General features: G+C 49.0%; 3 protein-coding genes and 1 long non-coding RNA gene across 13 annotated transcripts in view; 3 read left to right on the top strand and 1 right to left on the bottom strand.

Moving 5' to 3' along the window:
- The window catches only part of ctc1 (CTS telomere maintenance complex component 1), a 14,320-nt gene extending 5,705 nt beyond the window's left edge, over positions 1-8,615 (bottom strand). The window contains exons 1-16 of one of the 3 annotated variants that reach the window (XM_061031329.1): positions 8,409-8,615; positions 7,031-7,109; positions 6,817-6,910; positions 6,493-6,715; positions 6,174-6,412; positions 5,587-5,716; positions 5,103-5,414; positions 4,901-5,023; positions 4,024-4,253; positions 3,785-3,929; positions 2,030-2,244; positions 1,565-1,728; positions 1,321-1,435; positions 534-978; positions 362-451; positions 93-227 (exon numbers count right to left, since the gene is read on the bottom strand). In XM_061031329.1, coding sequence (XP_060887312.1) covers positions 93-227; positions 362-451; positions 534-978; positions 1,321-1,435; positions 1,565-1,728; positions 2,030-2,244; positions 3,785-3,929; positions 4,024-4,253; positions 4,901-5,023; positions 5,103-5,414; positions 5,587-5,716; positions 6,174-6,412; positions 6,493-6,715; positions 6,817-6,910; positions 7,031-7,109; positions 8,409-8,459 — 2,790 coding nt within the window. In that variant the 5' untranslated portion in view covers positions 8,460-8,615. The remainder of the gene's footprint in view (positions 1-92; positions 228-361; positions 452-533; positions 979-1,320; positions 1,436-1,564; positions 1,729-2,029; positions 2,245-3,784; positions 3,930-4,023; positions 4,254-4,900; positions 5,024-5,102; positions 5,415-5,586; positions 5,717-6,173; positions 6,413-6,492; positions 6,716-6,816; positions 6,911-7,030; positions 7,110-8,408) is intronic. The other 2 variants (XM_061031328.1, XM_061031327.1) reach the window with 2 other exon arrangements.
- The window catches only part of hmgb2b (high mobility group box 2b), a 100,578-nt gene extending 82,884 nt beyond the window's left edge, over positions 1-17,694 (top strand). For 3 of the 6 annotated variants that reach the window (XM_061031332.1, XM_061031330.1, XM_061031331.1), the window contains 2 exons: positions 10,649-10,728; positions 12,287-12,429. In XM_061031332.1, coding sequence (XP_060887315.1) covers positions 10,649-10,712 — 64 coding nt within the window. In that variant the 3' untranslated portion in view covers positions 10,713-10,728; positions 12,287-12,429. Of the gene's footprint in view, positions 1-10,563; positions 10,729-12,286; positions 12,446-13,480; positions 13,633-16,475; positions 16,651-16,769 lie in introns of those variants that run through there. The other 3 variants (XR_009666781.1, XR_009666780.1, XM_061031333.1) reach the window with 3 other exon arrangements.
- Positions 12,474-13,469, top strand: LOC132958483 (uncharacterized). 3 transcript variants are annotated; one of them, XR_009666784.1, is made up of 3 exons: positions 12,474-12,580; positions 12,707-12,754; positions 12,793-13,469. It is a non-coding gene; the product is annotated as an uncharacterized LOC132958483 (long non-coding RNA). The 3 variants fall into 3 exon arrangements; XR_009666782.1 differs by having other exon boundaries at positions 12,480-12,582; positions 12,663-12,754; XR_009666783.1 differs by having other exon boundaries at positions 12,480-12,616; positions 12,663-12,754.
- LOC132958480 (LIM domain-containing protein A-like) lies at positions 13,756-16,352 on the top strand. Its single transcript, XM_061031343.1, has 3 exons — positions 13,756-14,844; positions 15,561-15,696; positions 16,105-16,352. Exons 1-2 carry the CDS (start codon positions 13,931-13,933, stop codon positions 15,694-15,696), a joined length of 1,050 nt encoding a protein of 349 aa, XP_060887326.1. The 5' UTR covers positions 13,756-13,930; the 3' UTR covers positions 16,105-16,352.
- Positions 17,695-18,659: the final 965 nt, after the last annotated feature.

Below are 18,659 nucleotides of genomic sequence, written 5' to 3'. Positions count from 1 at the left end.
CTGTCTGTAGGTGTGTTTTACCTGTCTGTCTGAAGGTGTGTTTTACCTGTCTGTAGGTGTGTTTTACCTGTCTGTCTGAAGGTGTGTTTTACCTGTCTGTAGGTGTGCAGCAGTTGGCGTGTCAGAGTGTGGAACCTCCAATCAGTTTGGACTTGAAAGGTGGAGTCAGTGTGGAGCTGCACTTGGCTCCGCCCAGAAACTCCAGCACTAATGAAAACACTGTGATCCTGCAGGATGGAAACATGGACCAATCAACTGTCAGGATTCTGATGCAGCAGTAACAAATATGCTGCACTGACTGTAGAGCCTTCACAGATGAGAGGAGCCCTATCCACAGTGACATCATCACAGGTGGTCTTACCTGTGTGTTTGGGGCGATGAGTCTGTAGAAACATCGGGGATGAAGGAGAGGAAACCAGCGAGCAGACACACCTGAGAACACCAGCACCACCTGCACACAGGTAACTGTTCAATCACTGAACACAGGTGCATTATGGGGTGAAACAGCTGATGAGGTGTGTGGTAGTTCTCACCTTGTCCTCCCTCTCTGCGTCTGCCTCGCTGTCTGTTGTTGGTCCGTTCTTTGGGTCCCTCCCCCAGCTGGTCACAGGACCAATCACAGCAGCTCTGACAGAGAAGCAAGGTGTCAACCCCGCCTCCCCACTCTTTAACTCCACCCCCATGTTCCTCCAGGCCACACCCTCCTTTTGCTCCACCCTTATCACCATAGAGACACAGGGTCGTGAGCTGTTGCCCGTTGTCATGGTTACAGAGGTGGAGGCAGAGTGGGAGTGGTCTGCTGCTTCGTCTCTTCTTCTCTTCTTCCCTGTTACCCCATCCTCCTCTTCTTCTTCTACTGTCTGTTTCCTCATCATGACGTCATGTGCTGACTCCTCCCTTCTCTGTCGCAGGTGTGTTTCCATGGCAACAGACGGACTCAGGATGTGAAGGTGATCCAGAGAAAACTGCAGGTACCCTCTGACACACACACACACACACACACACACACACACACAGAGTTAAAGTTTACATACACAGAAAACAACCTGTGTGTGTCTGAGTACCTGTAGAGTCTGTGTGTGTGTGTGTGTGTGTGTGTGTGTGTGTGTGTGTGTGTGTGTGTGTGTGTCTGTGTGTGTGTGTGTGTGTCTGTATGTGTGGTTGTGTGTGTGTGTGTGTGTGTGTGTGTGTGTGTGTGTGTGTGTGTGTGTGTGTGTGTCTGTATGTGTGGTTGTGTGTGTGTGTGTGTGTGTGTGTGTGTGTGTGTGTCTGTATGTGTGGTTGTGTGTGTGTGTGTGTGTGTGTGTGTGTCTTGAGTACCTGTAGTGTCTGTGAGTGATAAACTTGTCCTGGTCCAGGTGTTGGTAGGAGGGGAATTCTGATTGGATGAATCTCTCTGTTACCATGGTGAACTGGTTGACACACACAAGACTACCTGTAAAACACACACACACACACACACACACACACACACACACACACACACACGTCAATGATCGATCATATCCGAGCTAGTTTAATGCGTGTGTGTGTGTGTGTGTGTGTGTGTGTGTGTGTGTTTTACCTATCCAGGCCGTGTTAAACACTGCTGTCTGACGCCCGTCCTCTTCCTGGCTGGCTTCAGTGACAACACAAGCCACACCCCCTGTCCTGTCTCTGAGCTGCAGACTGTGTTCAGACTGCTGTGATGGAAGCTCTAACACACCCACCACCAGCAGGGGGCGCTGCCTGTCAGACAACACAGAGGGTTAAAGACTAATGAGTATCAAAAACACACACTGTAGATACAACATGTTTCAGTGGTTCTTATTATTACAGCTGATCAGTGTGTTTATACAGTCAGACACACTGCGGTCTGCAGTTATTACATGTTTACAGAGTGATTCAAAGACACATGAAGATCAGGGGAAATAACTAGACTCTAGCTTTGGGCTCTTAGCTAACAGGATAAGGCAGAGCTGTCACTTAAAGACGAAAAAAAATCACTGAGGACACCACATGTTCTGCCAGGTCAGAGGTCATGGTTTACCTGAGCTCGTCTCTACTCTGGTGGCTTTTCTGGGGGTCAGAGGTCAGGCTCCTGCAAGACCAGGCCAGCGCCGAGTTAATCTGAGAGCTAGACAAACTTGATCCACCAGGGGGCAGCAGTGAGCTCAGAGACACAGAAGACCAGCACTCTGACTGAAGGGACTGACAGAGCTCCGATACACTGATGTACTGGTGCACTGAAGGGTCAACACTGTACTGTAGAGAGACAGAGACACTGCAGGGTCAACACTGTACTGTAGAGAGACAGAGACAGAGACACTGCAGGGTTAACACTGTACTGTAGAGAGACAGAGACCCTGCAAGGTCAACACTGTACTGTAGAGAGACAGAGACACTGCAGGGTTAACACTGTACTGTAGAGAGACAGAGACACTGCAGGGTTAACACTGTACTGTAGAGAGACAGAGACTCTGCAGGGTCAACACTGTACTGTAGAGAGACAGAGACACTGCAGGATCAGCACTGTACTGTAGAGAGACAGAGACACTGTATGGTCAACACTGTACTGTAGAGAGACAGAGACACTGCAGGGTCAACACTGTACTGTAGAGAGACAGAGACACTGCAGGGTCAACGCTGTACTGTAGAGAGACAAAGACACTGCAGGGTCAGCGCTGTACTGTAGATAGACAGAGACACTGCATGGTCAACGCTGTACTGTAGAGAGACAGAGACACTGCAGGGTCAACACTGTACTGTAGAGAGACAGAGACACTGCAGGGTCAACACTGTACTGTAGAGAGACAGAGACACTGCAGGATCAGCACTGTACTGTAGAGAGACAGAGACACTGCAGGATCAGCACTGTACTGTAGAGAGACAGAGACACTGCAGGGTCAACACTGTACTGTAGAGAGACAGAGACACTGCAGGGTCAACACTGTACTGTAGAGAGACAGAGACACTGCAGGATCAGCACTGTACTGTAGAGAGACAGAGACACTGCAGGATCAGCACTGTACTGTAGAGAGACAGAGACACTGCAGGGTCAACACTGCACTGTAGAGAGACAGAGACACTGCAGGGTCAGCGCTGCACTGTAGAGAGACAGAGACACTGCAGGGTCAGCACTGTACTGTAGAGAGACAGAGACACTGCAGGGTCAGCGCTGTACTGTAGATAGACAGAGACACTGCAGGGTCAGCACTGTACTGTAGAGAGACAGAGACACTGCAGGGTCAGTGCTGTAATGTAGAGAGACAGAGACACTGCAGGGTCAACACTGCACTGTAGAGAGACAGAGACACTGCAGGGTCAACACTGTACTGTAGAGAGACAGAGACACTGCAGGGTCAACACTGCACTGTAGAGAGACAGAGACACTGCAGGGTCAGCACTGTACTGTAGAGAGACAGAGACTCTGCAGGGTCAACACTGCACTGTAGAGAGACACTACAGGGTCAACACTGTACTGTAGAGAGACAGAGACACTGCAGGGTCAACACTGCACTGTAGAGAGACAGAGACACTGCAGGGTCAGCACTGTACTGTAGAGAGACAGAGACTCTGCAGGGTCAACACTGTACTGTAGAGAGACAGAGACACTGCAGGGTCAGCACTGTACTGTAGAGAGACAGAGACACTGCAGGGTCAACACTGTACTGTAGAGAGACAGAGACTCTGCAGGGTCAACACTGCACTGTAGAGAGACACTACAGGGTCAACACTGTACAGTAGAGAGACAGAGACACTGCAGGGTCAACACTGTACTGTAGAGACAGACAGGTGCATATACCTGTGTCACAGGACAGGTGTGAGACTCGTCTAACATCTCGGAGTAAATGTCCCTCCTTCCTCGGCCTTCTGGTTTCAGTACATCCTCCATCAACTTCCAGGACAACGCGCAGACACACTGCTGCTTCAACACACTGGGAAGGAGACTGGAGACAGCAACATAACAGGTTACCAGAGACTGTAATGAAAAGTGAATGTAGTGACTGAAACTGTCCTGCAGGGGGTTGTGTCTGAACTCACCTGTGTGAGAGCTGTGAGCTCAGGTGACAGGTCCACAGGTACTCCGACACACCCATGTTGCTTTCCAGTAGTAAACGCAGTAACACTCCATCTCCAGGGCAACTGGAGTCAGGAATTGACCCCCCCACCCTGCTGAAGGAGGTGACCTTGAGGCTGGAACGAAGACAGGTGCAAAGCATGCTGGGAGGAAAATCAGGACAGGGCCGATACAGGAAGTGGACGTGATGGAGCTGCAGGGAGATTCAAAATAACTTTATTAGTATGCGCTGTCACAACCGTACCTTTACCTGAGCTGTGTCTCACCTGTATGTACTGTGTCTCACCTGTACTGTGTCTCACCTGTATGTACTATGTCTCACCTGTATGTACTGTGTCTCACCTGTACTGTGTCTCACCTGTACTGTGTCTCACCTGTATGTGCTGTGTCTCACCTGTACTGTGTCTCACCTGTATGTACTGTGTCTCACCTGTACTGTGTCTCACCTGTATGTGCTGTGTCTCACCTGTATGTACTGTGTCTCACCTGTATGTACTGTGTCTCACCTGTACTGTGTCTCACCTGTATGTGCTGTGTCTCACCTGTATGTGCTGTGTCTCACCTGTATGTACTGTGTCTCACCTGTATGTACTGTGTCTCACCTGTACTGTGTCTCACCTGTATGTGCTGTGTCTCACCTGTATGTACTGTGTCTCACCTGTGCTGTGTCTCACCTGTATGTACTGTGTCTCACCTGTACTGTGTCTCACCTGTGCTGTGTCTCACCTGTATGTACTGTGTCTCACCTGTATGTGCTGTCTCACCTGTATGTGCTGTGTCTCACCTGTATGTACTGTGTCTCACCTGTATGTGCTGTGTCTCACCTGTACTGTGTCTCACCTCAACAGAGTCTCCTGCTCTCAGTTTCCTCCTCAGATTCGGCTGATAGGCCAGGCAGAGGCCAACCTTGCCGTCAACCACATAAAGCCCCGCCCCTTCACTCACCACTTTAGTCACAGTGCCCTATCAGAAGAGAGGGGTGTGGCTTACCAAAAAAGTAACTTCAACAGGTGACATTTTTAAAGGACTCTCAATAATTTACCTGGTAACTGATGACTCTGGACTGCTTCATCCTGACGCCTGATTGGAGGATGTGCCTCTCAGGCTCCGCCTCCTCACAGCTTTCATGAACGTCCTCATCATGTGACATCATCCGTGGTGTTGACGTGTCCAACTGCGTGTCAGAGTGTGTGTGTTCTTGTGTGTGTGTGTAGTTTGTGTGTATTTCAGACTGTTCAGTCGCACACAGGATGTTGTTTCCGCTCCAGCCTCGTAGGACACACACGCGCAGCGCCGTCACACACACACTCTGACCAACACACACACACTGAGTCCACCACAGCTTGCTGCTGTCCTGCAGAGAGACAGACAGACAGACAGACAGACAGACAGACAGACAGACAGCGAGACAAGTGTTAGCACAGACGGCACAGGAGAGGAGGTCTTAAAGTAAGACATAAAACGTTAACTTTCGCATAAGAATGTTAGAAGACTCGACAAAGAGCAGGAAGTGACATCACACACACCTTGACGAGCACAGGTAGACTGTGAGAGTCGTCCGTCAGCGAGAAGCAGAAGAACGTCGTTCCTGAAACCACCAGCAGAGGGCAGAGTGAGCCCACCGTACCCCAGACTGAGACGCGCTGTCCACGAGTCCTGAGAGACAGACAGGTAGGAAAAGAGAGACAGACAGGTAGAGATACAGACAGGAAGGCAGAGAGAGAGGCCATGAGAGACAGACAGGTAGAAAAAGAGAGAGAGACAGGTAGAGATACAGACAGGAAGGCAGAGAGAGAGGCCATGAGAGACAGACAGGTAGAAAAAGAGAGAGAGACAGGTAGAGATACAGACAGGAAGGCAGAGAGAGAGGCCATGAGAGACAGACAGGTAGAAAAAGAGAGAGAGACAGGTAGAGATACAGACAGGAAGGCAGAGAGAGAGGCCATGAGAGACAGACAGGTAGGAAGAGAGAGACAGACAGGTAGGAAGAGAGAGAGAGACAGGTAGAGATACAGACAGACAGTTATAGAAAGAGAGACAGACAGGTAGTTGTGTGGTGGTCTCTCTCTGGTCCACATGCTTGCAGCGTCACATCAGAGGTCAGGTGACTCACCTGTTCTGGAGTGCGTCTGCAGCCTGTCTCACTCCAACTACTCCTCTAAGCTCCGCCCCTTCACCAGGACCAACAGCCAATCCCAGCTCAGGACCAGGACACAGCAGAACGGGAGAACCAATCAGCTCCACACAGCCTCCAGCTTCTTCTGTGTCCCGCCCCAAGGCATTGTGGGGGATGTAGTTCCAGTGAGGGAGGAAGACAGGACGATTCAGCCACAGAGGAGAGGGAGACAGGCACTGAGGAGAGACAGACAGGTGAACAAAAACATGACAACTCTTGATGTAAACGTCCAACTCATCACACCTTCCCACCTCACCTCACACCTGACTCTGCCGCTGCGGTCTGTCAGCATCCAGGCTCCGCCCCTCTCCTCTCTCAAATAGCCAATCAGCAGCAGGTTGACCCGCGGCAGAGTCTTGTAACCAGGAACTGCGAGCTCTGCCTCCTTCTCCCACGCTCGCTGCTGATTGGTGCTCCAGGACAGGTTACTGACGCAGGCCAGGTGCTGCTTGGAGAGCAGCTCGGAGACGGAGACCAGCCTGGTGACAGACGGGAGGGTCAAAGGTCAAATCAAGGACACATAAAGATAAATTACAATCAATACATAATAAAGGATGATAATCAGTATCTGAGGACACACCTGTAGCTCACAGGTAAGGTGTGTGTGGCCGCCATGTTCTCCTGTATGCTCTTCAGCACACACACACTCAGCTGATCTGAACACACACTCCCTCCTGCAACACATCAAGTTCAAGCATCCCGTGATCGTTTAATCCTGATTTCTATAAAGTCTGATCTTTATGATTCACCTCACAGGTGCACACAGGTCTCTGGACACTGATTGGCTGACATACCTGAGGGGGCGGGGCCAGAGAGTAGAGGATGTAGGTGTTCAGTGATGAAGGTGAAGATCTCCTTTAACCAGACGGACTCCTGCAAGAAGATTAGTATAATTTAATCTCTTTTTTTCATTAGTGACACGTAAAAGACGCACAGAAAGACGAGATACACGTCTCTATCATCAAGTCCGACAACCGCCACGCCCCGCCTCCAAACTACCTAACGAGTCCCACCACGACCAAACCAACCAACCCCGAAATCCAAACCTCGGATGGTCCCAATTGACGTCAAGTTAGCAAGTCAGGCAGCATATTGTGCATTTTTTCTATTAAACTGGTGATGCTTAGCAAGAGTTCATGACATCACAAAGGGCAGTAGCCCCTCCCCCAGGTGGGTGACACTCCCACAGCTAGGTGTTTGTTCTGCCCTCTGAGTCTGCCTTCTCACCGTAAACAATAGGACATGGAGCGAGAAAGCACCGAGTACACCCAAGCCCTTCCAGGGAGGGGGTGTGGTCAGACACAGCTCATTTACATATTTAAAGGTACAGACACAGAAACAGCCTGTTCTGAGCAGGGCTGAAATAGAGGGGTTTATAGACATGATCAAATACAGGATCAGAGTGGAATTAGAACAAGAAACTTCACACACATGTTTTGAGGAGCTCTGAGACTTATTTAAACTGAAGAAGAAGAGGAGGATATGTGACCTTTAACAATCTCACACCCCCTCCCCTTATCGAGTGTGGCGCTGGCCAAATCCAGCTGGCAGAGCCGTTGGGACTGGACTAGACTCGAGCATCCACTATGGGGTGACTGAGCTCTACAGGTCAGGAGGACGACATCTGGTCGATTACAGCGGTCAGGAAGGATTACTGTTATTACTGTTTATCATGTATGTTCATATTCATTGTTATATATATATTGTTTTGTGAAGTGTTATGTCCACTCAAAAGGACATTTATTCTGTTGTTTTACATAATGAACTGGTTGTGTATTTTTTGTCTACCTGCAGGGACAACAGATGCAACCTCCTTTAAAAATAAACAATAAAATGAATAATTTAAACCTTTAACTATTGACTCTAAACTATGATAATCTACTAAAGCTCTATTAATAACAACAAATCAGATCAAGATCAAGAAACCGTGAAGAATTACTTTAATACTACATTTTAATATCATTAAAGTTAATTTATGTATAAACCGTGGGGACTTTAGAGATAACATGTGAGCCGATTTCAGCACCGAACCCTCCTGAGTGTAAATCAGTGTTTCTTTTTATTCACTCATCTCTCTGTTCCAGACAAAAAGACGAACATTATAAAACGACTTATTTTTAAAGGGTCTTCGGCGAACAGCGCTACAAACTTAAGAAACGTGACGTCACTCACGGCTTCCCCGCCAGGTTTGAGCTGGTCCAGGAACCGCTGCAGAGAGTCCATGTCCGGAACACCGCAGCTTTAATATTTAACCCGGGTTTAGAAGACTTATCCCGGGTTAAACCAGGCCAGTTCTTCAGGGCTCCGGGCTGTAAACACGACGCTCCCGCAAAACAGCTTCAAAAACAGCTTCCTGCTGAACTACGGTGTCCGTAGAGGGTCAAAGCAGAGCGGAGGTTACAGGACGAGTAAAGGGCGCCACCAAGCGGAGAAAAAAATAAAGTTCTAAATACTATTGTGAAAAATTAGAGAACTCAAAAGTTCATATACAAGAGCGTTCAAACAATATTTTTTATTTGCGATTATTTGTTAAATTTCAATAGTTAATCGCAATTAATCACATTTCTTAATTCCATTATTTCACATTTTCAAATAATAATTGTTAGGCTTTTATTTTGAATGTTTGTACTGTCTTTACCTGAGAGTATTTTACTTGCTGTGTGCTTTTATTTTGAAATAAAGTAAGGCCCTTCTTGTAATGGAAGGTTCGGACATAAAGCACAGAAACAGGAAGTGGTTAGGGATCCCAAACTGAGGTCAACCAGCTCAAAGGAACGGTAACAAAGGTCAATGTGTGATGTCATAAGGTCAATGTGTGATGTCATAAGGTGTTCCTCTAACTCTAACATGTGTCTCTAGTCCGTCTACAAACCCCCCAATGATGAGAAAAGTCCATCCTCTCCGTCTTCTGCCTGCTCCTCTTTTCAGAAAATGTGTGCTCAAACAGGCCGTTTGGAGATTTTCCCTTCATGACATCACAAAGGGCAGTAGCCCCTCCCCCAGGTGGGTGACACTCCCACAGCTAGGTGTTTGTTCTGCCCTCTGAGTCTGCCTTCTCACCGTAAACAATAGGACATGGAGCGAGAAAGCCCGAGTACACCCAAGCCCTTCTAGAGAGGGGGCGTGGTCAGACACAGCTCATTTACATATTTAAAGGTACAGACACAGAAACAGCCTGTTCTGAGCAGGGCTGAAATAGAGGGGTTTATAGACATGATCAAATACAGGATCAGAGTGGATTTAGAAGAAGAAACTTCACACACATGTTTTGAGGAGCTCTGAGACTTATTTAAACTGAAGAGGAGGAGGAGGATATGTGACCTTACACTACAGAACGTTTAACACTTTACGCTCAATACCATGATCTAAGATCCTCAAGACGACCGTCAATAGGTGTTCCTTGGTAAAGTCTGGTAACCAACCAAGGGCCACTGGGCGTTTGCCATCAGCGCCTCTAAGCTCTGGAACGCCATATTGCTGAATTATTTCTTCCACTGCACCACAAATAAGACGTCACCTGTTTTTTTTAAATGATTTAATCTAAATTGTGTTTTTCTGTTTGTGTGTTAATGAAGAGTACGCTTTATACCTCAGGTAGCTGTTACTATGACTTTGTGCTAAATAAATAATAAAAATGACCATTTTGCATTAAACAGCACGAATGTTTGTCATGTCCTCCATCTTTGTTTTTGATCGTTTTTGAAAACAACGATCAGATTTCACTTTTCTCCTCCACATTACAACTGTTTTTGTCTTCAGGAATGAGGGATTATTGTGATGTGATGACACACAAACACACACCGACACACACACACACACACATACACACACACACACATACACAATGACAGAGCTCCACACACTCTCTCGTTTATCCCAGTGCGGTAAAAAACATGTTTCAGTTTCTTCTGATTATTTTTCTGTGTTATGACGTCATCTCATCAATAATAGTAGTATAGTCTAAAACCATTACGGTGAAAAAATACAACCAAAAAAACATTATACAATCTCCATCTTCATCGCTCTCGCTGCTGCTGCTTTCTGTGGCCCCTCCTCCACCTATTCACTGATTGGCTGGAGGATTTGACAGCCAGCATTCTCGGCCAATGAAACGCAGGTACACAGACTAGCTCCACCCTGTTGTGAGTGTTGAATTCCCGCCCTGCTGGCGTTGCTTGGTAGGCGGGGCCGAGCGCGAGACGCATTTTGACCTGCGCCCCCGTGAGCCAATCGGAGGCGAATACTCAGACGAGCTCCGCCCACGTTTGCCGTCCTTGTTCCCGCCCCCCGAATTGGAATGACCAACGGGGGCGTTGCTGGGGGGCGGTGCCGGGCTCCAGCTCGACCCAGTTTGAAAGTGAAGCAACGTCTCCAGTCTCCGTTCTGCCCCCAAACATCAACAAGAACCCGAGAACCCGAAAAACCCGAGAACCTGAAAAACCCGAGACCCGATCCAGAGTGTGCTCCAGCCTGTAGCCGGCCCTCCTGACCAGTGAGTACCCCACCACCCCGCTCCCCGACCCGGGGTACATTTCTGTAATGTCACGGTAAAGAGCTGTGGTCTGCCGGTGTGTGTGTGTGTTTTTTTCTACCGCACTATGAGGTAACGAAGCTGGGAAAGAGGACTAAAATGGCCGCTGAGGGGTTCACGTATATTTCACATGTTTGTGTTTGTCCGTGGGTGCACGCGGGGGACTGTTCCAGACGTGTTGTTGTAAACATGAAACGCCCATTATGAGGCATGAACGCCAGGACATAGCCGCATCCCGTCTATACAACGCTGACCTCTCCGGAGCGTAGACGGAGCCCAGCGTTCAAAATGCGTAGCTGCTGAACTGTCACCGTCTTTCCATTGCAGACGCGGCGGGTTGAAATAAAACCAGCCCCGGCAGTTTGAGTAATAAACCCCACGTAATAACGGAGGTGTCACACCGTGACCTGTGACGTCTCTGCGGGTTTAACGCTGTTTTTGTCCGCCTGCTGGCCCGTTAGCCTCCTGCTAGCGGAGGGGGATGGGGTGGCTAGCTCTGCAGAGGGCGGGAAGCAAATGGTGGCCCATTGTTCTGTGTGTTAGCCTGTTAGCACGGCTAGGCTAACTGCAGCAGGCAGTAAGATCCACGGAGAAGGAGCAGCTAGCCGGGCTTTTCTTCCCCTCTCCGAGGCTCACCGAGCGGAGGGCTCCGGCCGAGCGGAGGGGCCGCTCTCCGGCGGGATGTCCCGGCTCACTGACCGACCAACAGAGCCTCCACACGGGTCGGTGGGCCTCCAGCGCCCCGACAGAGAAAATGGATCCCCACTTTGTTCTCTTTGTTACTCAGCATCAGCCTCACAGAAGAGCAGGCTTACCGGGGAATAACCGGGTTACCGGGGAATAACCGGGTCACTTTCCCACAGGAGGAAGTTAATATGCACATTTTATTTTTATTTAAAAAAACATTTAAACACAAAACGTAGATTTATATAATAAAATAAATCCGAATTACAGGTTAAAGGGTCACTCCACAAACATCGTAATCAAAGCTTTTCTGTCAGCTTGTTAATTGATGAATTGATTGATTAATGAATTTATCCCAATAAAAACTTAAAAAAACAAACTGGTTTTGTGTGTGGCAGCGGCTCCATCATGTAGGTGTGCACCCTGTCACCTCTGCTCAGGTGTGTCAGGTGTTACTGTGGGTTTTTAAGGTGACAGGCGGCTGTCATCTTTAACATTATCAGACATATAATCTCATCAATCTGCTGCATGTCTGTTATTAGTGTGGACATTAAACTGAAGAATTAGTCAACCAGGAAATATTTTAATTTATAAATCATATTGGCATAAATGATTCTGCATATAAACTGTTTCATATAAAACTCAGAGACAGTGTTCAGGTGTTCTCCTTTATTCTGATTGAAATATTCATTTTATTATCATTTAAATCAAATATAAGAACCAGCAGAAACATGAAAAGTAAAATTTATTTATTCCCCCACTGTTCTGTCGTTTTATCTGAACTTGTCTGTCTGTCTCTCCTCCTGTCTATCTCTCCTCCCGTCTGTCTCTCCAGGCCGTCAGTATGATGCGTAAAGACGTGAACAAGCCGAAGGGGAAGACGTCGGCGTACGCGTTCTTCGTGCAGACGTGTCGAGAGGAACACAGGAAGAAGAACCCGGAACAGTCGGTCAACTTCGCAGAGTTCTCCAAGAAGTGCTCCGAGAGGTGGAAGGTGAGACAGGCAGAGAGACAGACGGGCAAGAGATAGAGAAAGGGAAGACAGATAGAGAGGGACGGGGATGCTGCGAGGGAGGGAGACAGACAGACAGACAGGTCTAACGAGAGACAGACAGGTTCTGATAAACAGGTGTAACGAGAGACAGACAGGTTCAGATAAACAGGTGTAGAGAGACACATGGAGAGGCAGACAGGTAACGAGAGACAAACAGGTTCTGAGAAACAGGTGTACAGACAGACAGGTTCAGATAAACAGGTGTACAGACAGACACATGAAGAGACAGACAGGTTCAGATAAACAGGTGTAGAGAGACACATGGAGAGGCAGACAGGTGTAACGAGAGACAGACAGACACATGGAGAGACAGACAGGTGTAACGAGAGACAGACAGGTTCAGATACACCTATAGAGACAGACAGGTTCAGGTAAACAGACAGACAGGTTCAGGTAAACAGACAGACGGGTTCAGATACACCTATAGAGACAGACAGACAGGTTCAGATATACACCTATAGAGACAGACAGGTTGTTGACAGAAGCAGCAGTCCTCTTCAGTCTGACGATCATAAAAACATTCAATGATGTATAAAGCAATCATTTAGGGGCGCGGATGGCGTAGCGGTTAGGTCGTGCCCGCTATATGAAGGCTACAGTCATCCAGACGGGCGTCCCGGGTTCAAGTCCGACCTGTGGCTCTCTCTGTCTGATTCTATTCTACAGTCTTATCGAATAAAGGCAAAAAAGTCAAACCTTCATAACGTAATATTGTAAGAATATAACCGAAGGGGGCGGGGCTTCTTTGACTGACAGGCGTGGAGGCTTAAGCCCCGCCTTAGTGTCACCTGTTTCTAGATTGATCTGAAGTTAGGTAGAGTCAGAGTTTTCTATGACGGGCTTTACAACTCATTTTCAGAAACTAATGATGACATCACTGAGACGACGTCCATGTTTTATACACACACACACACACACACAGTCTGTGATGTAAATGTGTGTATATAAAGTGTGTGTGTGTGTGTGCGTGTGTAGGGTCTGACTGCCAGTGATAAGAAATGTTTCGAGGACATGGCGAAGGCCGACAAGGTGCGCTACAACAACGAGATGAGTGACTACGTCCCCCCCAAGGGCTTCGGGAAGAAGGGCCGCAAGAGGAAAGACCCCAACGCCCCCAAGAGACCCCCGTAAGTCACCTGTCTCACACCTGTATGTACCACAGAGTGAGTCACCTGTCTCACACCTGTAGGTACCACACACACACACACACACAGTATGTCACCTGTCTCACACCTGTAGGTACCACAGACACACACACACACAGTACGTCACCTGTCTCACACCTGTAGGTACCACAGACACACACACACACAGTACGTCACCTGTCTCACACCTGCAGGTACCACACACACAGTACGTCACCTGTCTCACACCTGCAGGTACCACACACACACACACACACACAGTACGTCACCTGTCTCACACATGCAGGTACCACACACACACACAGTACGTCACCTGTCTCACATGCAGGTAACACACACACAGTACATCACCTGTCTCACACCTGCAGGTAACACACACACACACACAGTACGTCACCTGTCTCACACCTGCAGGTACCACACACACACACACAGTACGTCACCTGTCTCACACCTGCAGGTAACACACACAGACACACACAGTACGTCACCTGTCTCACACCTGCAGGTACCACACACACACACACACAGACAGTACATCACCTGTCTCACACCTGCAGGTACCCCACACACACACACACACACAGTACGTTACCTGTCTCACACCTGCAGGTACCACACACACACACAGTACGTCACCTGTCTCACACCTGTAGGTACCACACACACAGTACGTCACCTGTCTCACACCTGCAGGTACCACACACACACACACACAGTACGTCACCTGTCTCACACCTGCAGGTACCACACACACACACAGTACGTCACCTGTCTCACACCTGCAGGTACCCCACACACACACACACAGTATGTCACCTGTCTCACACCTGTAGGTAACCCACACACACACACACAGTACGTCACCTGTCTCACACCTGTAGGTACCACACACACAGTACGTCACCTGTCTCACACCTGCAGGTACCACACACACACAGTACGTCACCTGTCTCACACCTGCAGGTACCACACACACACACACAGTACGTCACCTGTCTCACACCTGCAGGTACCCCACACACACACACACACAGTACGTCACCTGTCTCACACCTGCAGGTACCCCACACACACACAGTACGTCACCTGTCTCACACCTGTAGGTACCACACACACACACAGTACATCACCTGTCTCACACCTGCAGGTACCCCACACACACACAGTATGTCACCTGTCTCACACCTGTAGGTACCACACACACACACACACAGTACGTCACCTGTCTCACACCTGCAGGTACCCCACACACACACAGTACGTCACCTGTCTCACACCTGTAGGTACCACACACACACACACACAGTACGTCACCTGTCTCACACCTGTAGGTACCCCCACACACACACACACACACACAGTACGTCACCTGTCTCACACCTGTAGGTACCCCCCCACACACACACACACACACACACACACAGTACGTCACCTGTCTCACACCTGCAGGTACCCCACACACACACAGGACGTCACCTGTCTCACACCTGTAGGTACCACACACACACACACACACACACAGTATGTCACCTGTCTCACACCTGCAGGTACCCCACACACACACACACAGTATGTCACCTGTCTCACACCTGTAGGTACCCCACACACACACACACAGTACGTCACCTGTCTCACACCTGTAGGTACCACACACACAGTACGTCACCTGTCTCACACCTGCAGGTACCACACACACACAGTACGTCACCTGTCTCACACCTGCAGGTACCACACACACACACAGTACGTCACCTGTCTCACACCTGCAGGTACCCCACACACACACACACAGTACGTCACCTGTCTCACACCTGCAGGTACCCCACACACACACAGTACGTCACCTGTCTCACACCTGTAGGTACCACACACACACACACAGTACATCACCTGTCTCACACCTGCAGGTACCCCACACACACACAGTATGTCACCTGTCTCACACCTGTAGGTACCACACACACACACACACAGTACGTCACCTGTCTCACACCTGCAGGTACCCCACACACACACAGTACGTCACCTGTCTCACACCTGTAGGTACCACACACACACACACACACACACAGTACGTCACCTGTCTCACACCTGTAGGTACCCCCACACACACACACACACACACACACACACACACAGTACGTCACCTGTCTCACACCTGTAGGTACCCCCCCACACACACACACACACACACACACAGTACGTCACCTGTCTCACACCTGCAGGTACCCCACACACACACAGGACGTCACCTGTCTCACACCTGTAGGTACCACACACACACACACACACACACACACACACAGTATGTCACCTGTCTCACACCTGTAGGTACCACACACACACACACACAGTATGTCACCTGTCTCACACCTGTAGGTACCCCACACACACACACACACACACACACACACACACACACACAGTATGTCACCTGTCTCACACCTGTAGGTACCACATTTCCTGATTTGGCTCTTTCACAATAAAAGCGTTTCCACAACATAAAACCTTTTTATAGGGAAGTTAACTCAGAGCCTCAGCACGCTCAGCAGGTAACGGGGAGTTAAGTCCTTCCAGCACATAGCCTGTGTCAAAGCCGAATATATAAATGTTTAACTGGCGAGGAAGTTAGTCCCCTAGGAACACGTGATCGCGGTGACATCATCACGTGGTGAATCCTCCTGGGTACTTCCTGCTGAACGGTTACCAGCGTGCAGCTCACCCAGAACATTTCAGGATGTTCTCCAGAGTGTGTGTATGTGTGAAAACCATCACCCGTTACCGTGGTAACAGAGATGCTGTCTCTCTCTCTCCCCCTGCAGGTCAGCGTTCTTCGTGTTCTGCAGCGAGTACCGCCCCTCCGTGAAGCAGCAGTACCCCGGCCTGTCTATAGGAGACTGTGCTAAGAAGCTGGGAGAGATGTGGAGCAAACTGTCCCAGAGCGAGAAACTACCGTACGAAGAGAAGGCCCAGAAACTACGTGAGAAATACGACCGGGTGAGACACACACACACACACACACACACACACACACACACACACACACACACACGCAGGTAGATCGACAGGTGTGTGTGTGTGGACACGGTTCTGACTGCTTCCTGTCTTTCTCACAGGACATGGTGGCGTATCGTGGCGGCGGCACCGCATACCCCAGAAACCCCGGCTCCTCCGCTCAGGCAGGAGGGGAGGAAGACGACGATGAGGGGGAGGACGATGACGACGACGACGACGACGACGAGTAGAGAGCGAGAGAGGATGAGAGAGTGTTAAAGGTGTGTGTGTGTGTGTGTGTGTGTGTTTCAGAGCAGGTAGAGTGAAGGTGTCTGTGGAGGCTGATTGGACCGCAAGAGGCGGGGCTTAATTAAGATTAGAAACAGACGATAAACAAAGTCATGTGCAGCGCAGTGTCAGTCACACCTGACTGTACCAACAAGTGTGACTTCACACAGGTGTGACATCACACAGGTGTGTTTTTAAACAGGTGCTGAAAACACACAGGTGTGACATCACACAGGTGTGTTTTTTAAACAGGTGCTGAGAACACAGGTGTGTTTTTAAACAGTTGTGACATCACACAGGTGTGACATCACACAGGTGTTTTCTTTTTTGTTTTTTTACCAGATGTTAGGTTGAGAACGGTTGAACCAGGTGAGGCTGAAGATGATTGGACCGATCAGATTGATTATTGTTGACCATGTGATGATCAATAATCAGAGAGACAGGTAGAGAGAGAGACAGGTTCCTCTGAAGCACACACGCCTCCACAGTGTGTGTTTGTATGTGTGCGTGTGTGAGGTCATCAGATGATAAACTGTCTGACACCAGAGGACAGCCCCCGCCCCTCACTGTTACCATGGTTACCCCTGCACCCCCCCTCTAAGCCCTGTGTGTTACCATGGAAACGTGGCCCCACCCACCCCCCCCCCTTCATGTGGTTGTTTTTTGTTTTTTACTGAAGTTTGATGAGTTTGTTGTTGTTCACTGTCAAGAGTAGAAACTTCAACTTTTATAATAAAACCGACACCTGAGGAAAACACACCTGTCTGTGCGTCTGACTCCGCCCACAACATTCACACACACACACTCACAGGTGATGTCCTCTGAAGGACATTGTCAGTTCTCTTCAGTAACTCCAGGGTTATGACGGTGGTTCATTCTCACAGATCACCATGGTAACTGATGCTGAGATCAACTTGTTTGAAAGTCCGCCTACCGACCAATCACATCTCTTCATTATCATCTCTTCACAGACGCTTTTCCTGTATGATTTTAAATAAATGACTTCATTACAGCTCTGACACCTGAAGACGATTTGTACGTATAAGATATAGAAATGAACGTACTTTACTTTCAGTGCTGTATTCATTTTGAGCCACGTATCGCTCAGAACGCCGCCAGAGCTGCGGCCCTCGTCAGCCTTTTTTTTTGTCCGATTCAACATGTTGAATCAGCGGTCGGTGAGAGGAGTCTCTCTGATTGGCTGTTGGGAGGTTTCATTTCTCTCCAGCTCTCCTCTCAGGTTCAGTAAAGCCCCTTGAGCATGTCTCTGTAGTCTCCATGCTTTCACCCATTAGTGCGGTTTCTCTTTATTTGTCTCCTCCGCCTCTTCTTTTCTTTTTCCACTAAAAGACAAAGAACTGACAACGCCAGCGCCATTTTCACCTTTTTATCAGACATTATTCTCCGTTAGTAGACGACCTATAATACGAGTGGTGAGCAACAGCGGTGTGAAAATGGTCTTCTCGTATCATAGCAACGGACTGCCGCCCCCTGCTGGCATGGAGAGTTATTTCCTCTCACTGCAGAACGTACGTGGTGATTGGCCGTCAGCTGGAGTCTTTGCGGTGCGTTCAAGTGCAACTCTTCGGCATTCGTCGCGACTAGTTCTCTGCCGTCTGCTCGGTGTGTCGGAGCCTTAAGGCTGAGCTCAGACATCCTCCACAGGAAACTCGTGGGCCACTTGAATCCTCGATCATCAGCTCATGAGCACAGGTGTGAGGGTC

This window comes from Labrus mixtus, chromosome 23, assembly GCF_963584025.1.
Source record: "Labrus mixtus chromosome 23, fLabMix1.1, whole genome shotgun sequence".
In the NCBI taxonomy this organism is placed as follows: Eukaryota; Metazoa; Chordata; class Actinopteri; order Labriformes; family Labridae; genus Labrus; species Labrus mixtus.
This window is presented reverse-complemented; position numbering and strand designations above follow the sequence as displayed.